Source organism: Hipposideros armiger, unplaced genomic scaffold, assembly GCF_001890085.2.
Source record: "Hipposideros armiger isolate ML-2016 unplaced genomic scaffold, ASM189008v1 scaffold_1505, whole genome shotgun sequence".
Lineage (NCBI taxonomy): Eukaryota > Metazoa > Chordata > Mammalia > Chiroptera > Hipposideridae > Hipposideros > Hipposideros armiger.
The window spans coordinates 168646-175672 of NW_017732855.1; the positions used below are offsets into that span (position 1 = coordinate 168646).

The window sequence follows — 7027 nt, forward strand, 5'->3', positions numbered from 1 at the left end:
TGTGTGTGTGAATGTGTAAATTAATCTTTTTGTACACTTTTACTATTAACCCTTTTCCATGCTATCGTTATTTCTACATGGATTGTGTAATAGTGTCCTAACAGTCTACCACCCACTTAACAGAAGCCATAAGGATGTTTCAAAGACAAAAATCTGTTCCTATTAGTCCTAGATTTAAGTATGCATGACTTTCTATTATACTCAGAACATACTGGAAAAAAAAAATTCTTAAGGGCTGTTGGATTGTAAATTTTGACCCACCCACTACCTCTCCATTTATTTCCCCATTGCTTCCACAAGATATACTGTCCTCTTCTTAGTTCTTCAAACTATGCCAGGTTTGTTGCAGCCTTAAAGTATTTACGTGTGCTGTTTTGGCCAAGAATACTCTGTAGCTCCCTGAAACTCGGGCCTGGCTAACTCCCCCTCACTGTTCAAATCTCAACACAAATGTCATTCTGCTATGAAAGTCTTCTCTGTTCTACCCTGTAGCCCTAAAGACTAGGTTAGCTCCCCTCTTTATACCTTCTCACAGCACTCCATCGCACCAAAACTTTTATAACGCTTATAATAGCACACAATTATGTGTTCATAATTATATGTGCAATTAATGTGTATGATGTCTTCCAAAAGAGGCTGAGAGTTTCCTTAGCTTAGGAACCATCTCTTTGTTCACTGTTATACATATTCTCAGTGGTTAGCACAGTATCTTGCCCTTTGAAAGTATTTTTTTGAAAGAAAAAGAATACACACACACACACACACACACACACACGTCTATATAATTACATACATACATATGGGTGTGTGTAATGAATATTTATGACTGGATATGTACATATGTTAACCAACAGGAAAATTACACTAACTACTCTCAGGAACATAGAGTTACAATTGTCAGGTTCAGGAGATAATTCATATATACATTTAGTAGCTAAGATGCCACATTAAAGAACATTAATTAGCTTTCCCTCCTATAGGTAAAAAATTTGAAAATACTGAAATGTTTGGTCAGTACCCACTCCAGGTCAATGGGTTCAAAGATCTACATGAGTGCCTAGAAGCTGCTATGATTGAAGGAGAAATTGAATCATTACATTCAGAGAATTCAGGAAAATCAGGCCAAGAGGTAAGTTTAGCATCTACTTTATTCCCCTTCTCTCCAGGTTTTTTTTACAGTGTGTAAAGCACAATTTAATGTTCCATTTGTATAGCTACCTAATAATTGAGGAAGAATACTCTAAATATGTGTTTGAATTTAATGATGGTAATTTAGACGTATGTGGGAAACCTGCACAGTTAATATAGTCTATAACCTGTGTTAAATGGTCACCTAAACAGTTTATCTCAAAATTTTGTTAAAATATTCCTTTAGGATATTTTTTTTAGTTTTTAGACTTTCCAGTCAAGATACCAGTCTTTACAGTATGCTAGTCCTGAAAGTAAAGAAGAAAAACACTGATATTGGGTTGGACTTTGGTATAGACAGATGTTGCCTGTATCACATATTGTTGGAATTTCTGCCTAACACCAGACTCTTTATAAAACTACTGTGTAATTTCATGAAGGTCAAATGGAAGAACTTGCTTTCTCAAGAAAGGAATAATTTTTAAAATATATTATAAACCTATTTATCTGTGTTCACTGATTTGTCTGGCCACCCAACTCTGTCCCTCCGGCTCCATCTGTGTGTGTACCTGTCTACCCATCCATGGATTTATCCATCTGGCAGTGTTACTATAATAGAAAGCAGAGAATAGATCACGTGCTCCAGAATCAGTCATCATTAAGCAATTGCTTCTTGGTAAGCTCCATGCGTGAGGCTAGGATCTTCACCTGTGCCATTCACTGCTGTATCCCTCAAGGAGAGTACAGGAACTGCCAGTAGAACTGCGTAATACATAGTTATGGACCGAATGAGTGAAATGTCTCAGTGTTATCAGAAAAGTTCCTGAGGTCTTTATCCCTGAATGGGTGCTTAACAAATATCAAGTGATGATATCTCTGTGTTTATCTAAAAAGGGACTGGATTCTTGTACCTTTGAGAATGAATTGCTTTTGTCTGAATTGGGTGCTCTTTTAAAAAAGATGTAATTAACTATTTTTTATTCTAATTGCATTCTTATTTCCTTCTCTTTGCTCAAAAACCCAAGTAAAACCAGAAATATATAAAATTTACCTTCTTTGGCACTTTTTTTTTTTAAGAGGGAAAGAGAGAATATTAAAAATAGTTTTTCTCTCTACATCACAGACCGCCTACTTAGTACTGTAACTCTTCAACAGATGCCTTGGCCCCACTTCAAAGCTATGAAATCAGAATCTAGGGTAGGGATATGGTATGTGGGCACAAGAGCTCCACAAATGTTTCTGATATAGACCTATAATTAAGAATATTTAAATTAAACTTATTTCTTATATTGATTGGAAAATAGATCTCTAAAGATTGGGATTTGCCCAAGATTCCATAAGGGAACAAGAAAGCAGACCCCTCTAAAGTGTGATCTGTTTTCTGTTAAACAAAAGGATGATGGATGGGTTCATGCAGAGAAAGGAGGGGTGTCACATTCCTTATTTTATCAGGCAAGCTTTTAAGTCAAATACACTGTGGTTTATTGGTAAATAATCTTCCTCACATATTCCTAGCTTTTAAAAAATGTTTTTCTTACATTGACTCTGAATTTTATTATTTATTTTAAAAAATCTAGTCTGTCCTTCATTTTTGTCTTCATACTCTAATGCCCTATCCTCCAGTATAGATTTTCTGCCATCTAACCTATGGAATGCAATGTTTTATCACCTTCTCTAAATTCAGCAGTTTCTAAGCACTGTCAGTAATAGCAAATTTGACTATCTGTGATACCTGTTACCAATTGCCTAGATTTCCTGGACACAGTAGTTTAATAATTCAACCTAGTTTTAGGAAACTTATCACCAACTAGGATAAACTATCTTAAAAGTTTCTAATAACATTTTAAAATTACAGTCTTATTTCATTATATCTTTCAGAATAACTATGTTATTTCTTTTTGAGTCTCTACAAAGACCAATGAGAAACATTTTAGGCTTGTTTCTAAGTTGACATAATCCCTGATGATAACACCTTTTACCTCTTACACTATTATTTAGTAAAAATTGTTGATAGATTTACTTTGATACAGAAAACATTTTTTTTGCTGAAGTATTTGTAATCAACTAATGTAGGAAAACCTTTAGTCTCCAGAATCACTTGTGTTAAAACATTCAGTGGGCTATGAGTTTAAATTTCTGGAATGACATAACAAGAGGAAACTGAATAAATTTTAAATGATTATGTATAAAATAAATACTTATANCGCCACTCGGCCGGCCCTGTTGAATGGTTTTTAATTTTACTTTGACTTGCTCTGCCTGTGGTTCTTGTTGCATTGCTACTACTAATCATTTATATAGAAAACACAGAATTGAGTGAATGAAAACGAAGGTGCAGAGTGCATGCATTATCACATGCTAATTGATACTTAGTTAACATGATCCTGCTGTTCTTTCTCAGGAAGGCCTCTGTGAGTCTTTGAATTGTTGGGATACAGAGATTAAGGGGGCAATTGATGGATCTTTTGAAAATAGCACTGGAATTGAATACAGGGTTCAGTATGATGGTCACTGTTTTTGAGGATTTCAAGTCTATGAATGTTGAAAGCTGCATTTAGCAGTTTAGCATAGTCAGAGTGATTATGAAATTCTTTAGACTCTAGTTTTCAAGAAAGAATTGTATGCATATTTCTTGAAAAATCAATTAAGAGTGATACTACTCCCATGTACCCTAAGTGCCTGTTACTTAAAATCTGGGCCTAACCAGTTACTCTGAGTTTTCTAACAAGAGAAGGGAATTGACCCAGTAGATGTACTTCAAATAATATTACTAAGTCCCAAAACATAAATTTTGAACACTTGTTTTTTCTGAATGGCCCAGTGCATCAAGTTTTGAAAGTTCACCCAAAGTTTAAAATTTGGAAAATTGGTTTTTCTTCAGGATGTTAAGTAATGGATTCCCATGAAGTTTTGTTTGAATATAGTTTTATAGTTTGAAATTCGGAAAAAGGCAGTCTCTGAGGATTTGGTCTCAGGCATTTAAAAGGTTATATTGAGGTGTCAGTATATCCTTGTTTACCTGAAATGCAAAATATTCATTATATAAATAGTGGGATATTTTCATGTGGTATATTAAATTCCAATTTGGAATGTCCACACTATCATACTGATTTTTATTTGAAGTAGAGCACTGTATCTGAAGCAGTAGAGTAGCTCTAAGGCGGCTACTGCTGTGACTGGGCACTACTTTTAATACCCTTCATGAGCATTTCTACCTGTATTATCTTGATTCTTAAAAGTGACTATTATTAAAACAATATGTCAAACAGTGTTGATGTCTTTACAAGTTGTTTCAAAACTTGTGCTACATAAATGTGATTTTAATACATTTCCACATGAACTATGTGTTTGCTTCAGTAAAAATAACTTATTTTAGAGCACTTTCTTATCACTTATATATATCTTCCTAATGCTTTCTTTTAAACCAGTGACTCCCACATGGGGCTGATTTTCGGTTTGTTTACTTGAAGTACCCTCATTGCAAAAGTTCCTCACCTTTTCCAGAACTTATAGTCCATTGAGCCCTCTACTTAGTTCCTCTCAGCCCTTTTCTTTACTTCACTTCCTTCCTTGTCCATTATAATTATTCCTATAAATATCTAAGCTCCCTTTCCCCCATTCCCTTCTGGCACCATCTCTTCAGCTATGCTCTGGCCCTCATTAAGCTGTTCATTTTCTCTGTGCATGTGTTGAGTACCTGAATGTTGCTGGGGGAAAGCCACTGAAATGGGCTAACTGTAATGGATCAAGGACTTGGAGATACTAAGTTTCACTAGTCCTGTCGCTGTAACTCAACCTGGCAGCCATCCTCGTTTTCTTTACTCACTAATTTCTATCCTGTTTTCTGCATTAACAATTTCCATCTTTTCTACTTCTAATCTAACGTCTTCGTCTCTTCATTGTTTGAGAAATACCTTACATCAAATGTCATGGATTTACCACGAAGCTGATGAAACCTAACCATGGGTCCTGTCTAAAGCTCTGAATCTAACTTTGTGTTTATAATACTGTATCATAGCTCTTAAAAATGACTTGATCAAATATATGAGCTGCAGGCTCTACAACCTGGATCGATTCCTAACTGCACTACATTATTTTTATTTGTCCCTCCAGATAATAAAGGAATTGTTTAGTCTTATATCAAAAGGCTATTCTGTATACGTGTTTGTTCCTTCATGCTGTCACTCCGACCTCACTGTAGCCATGATCTTGTGGGTGTTGGGTTGTTTGGGTTTTTTTTTTTTTGTATCTTCAGCTTCTTCCTCTTTAACGTGTCTTCCTCATTAGTATTTAAACATGGTCTAGTATCTCATATCTTAAAGAAACTTCTCTCTTCACTCACTCTTTTTCAGTTAATCTTACGCAGNCCTCTGATATCAAAAAAGGTTAGCAACATCATTGCAACAAGGTCGCAAACTTAATTTTCAGACCTATAAAATAATGCATATATATGTGTGTGTGTGTGTGTGTGTGTGTGTGTGTGTGTATATATATATATATATTCCTAAAGTATACCTCAATCACAGTGATTATCAACATAATGCTTGTTTTTCTCAAATACTGATTTTATACTCTGGTTGAATTGCAAATATTTCTTGCATTGCATATAAAGCATTTTTATTTATTATTTTTTAAGATTTTTATTGGGGAATTGGGTGAGGAGAACAGTCTTGGGGAATCGGGAAGGGGAACAGACAAGTTGCTGTCCTTTTGTTGTTCAGTCTAGTGGTGGAGGATTTCACTTCACTGGCCCATGTTGGTATTATCATTGCGCTCTTCCCAGGTGAGGCAGTCACTCACCCGCCATTGGACAGTGGCTCACGAAAGCTCATGCCCACTGCCATCCAGCCCCACTGCAGCCTACGCCATCACTGGTGACCCACGGCAGCCCAGCTCCAGGTTGAGCTGTTGTTCACCATCTTAGCTGTAGAGGGCACAGCGTCACTGGCCCTCATGTAGGATCCAAACCAGGGCCCTGCTGCTAAGAGCTGGCATCCCAAGCCAACTCCTAACCAACGCGCCACTCGGCCGGCCCCGTGTGAAGCATTTCTTATGATACTTTTGTGAGAAGCCAGTAATTACACATTTGAATGTCTGGCTGTAAATTTTAGGTTGCAATATTTAGTATCTTTATTAGTAGGCTTAAATATCAACAAGATTTTTTTCTTTCCACAGCAAGATGTGAGTGAGTTTACACACAAATTATTAGATTGGTTAGAAGATGCCTTCCAAATGAAAGCTGAAGAGGAGACGTAAGTGATGGGGTTTTAGGGGATCTGTAAATAGCACTTATTTTTTTCCTCTTGTGCATTCAGTGTCATCAGAGAAATCAGAATTGAGAAAGACCTACGGGAACCCAAATGTTACCTCTGTATTATTGACAAAATTTAGAATTTGTTGCCACACATGCCAGGTAGCTTTAGATTTCCACTATAAGATCAAAATCTAGCCAAAAAGATCTAAACAATGATCCCTGCAAGGATTAATCCCATATACCCAGTTGTTTTCCTTAGATTCAATGAGGAGAGGAACACATTTCAATTTAAGACTTAAGATTTCAGAAGAAATGGAAAAGTTCTAGCTTCTTTTAAAACAGTTTTAGAAGAGGGGGAGATAATTTGTTAGTTATTAGATTAGAAGATGTGACTAGGACTTAAAGAAAATTAACAAGAAGTAAGTAAATAATAAGCAACATCTCCAAAATCAGAATAAAATGGCTCCTTCAGAAGAAGCAAGGTTTCAGGCAACAAGGGGCACTCTGCTAAGTGTACAGATAAAAAGCAAATGGGGAGTCATGTGCTGAAGCTAGGGTACTGTTTGGAGTCCTTACAGAAAGTCGGGATCGATTTGGTAGGAGGAAGCAAGGGTTTCAGGATAAAACATTTAGAGAATTACTGAG

At 36.1% G+C, this 7027-nt stretch overlaps 1 protein-coding gene across 1 annotated transcript in view; it reads left to right on the forward strand.

Annotated features, from left to right (window-relative positions):
- Positions 1-7027, forward strand: part of LOC109377688 (ubiquitin carboxyl-terminal hydrolase 25) — a 144621-nt gene that overhangs the window by 68959 nt on the left and 68635 nt on the right. The window contains exon 6 of the mRNA XM_019634114.1: positions 961-1129. Coding sequence (XP_019489659.1) covers positions 961-1129 — 169 coding nt within the window. The remainder of the gene's footprint in view (positions 1-960; positions 1130-7027) is intronic.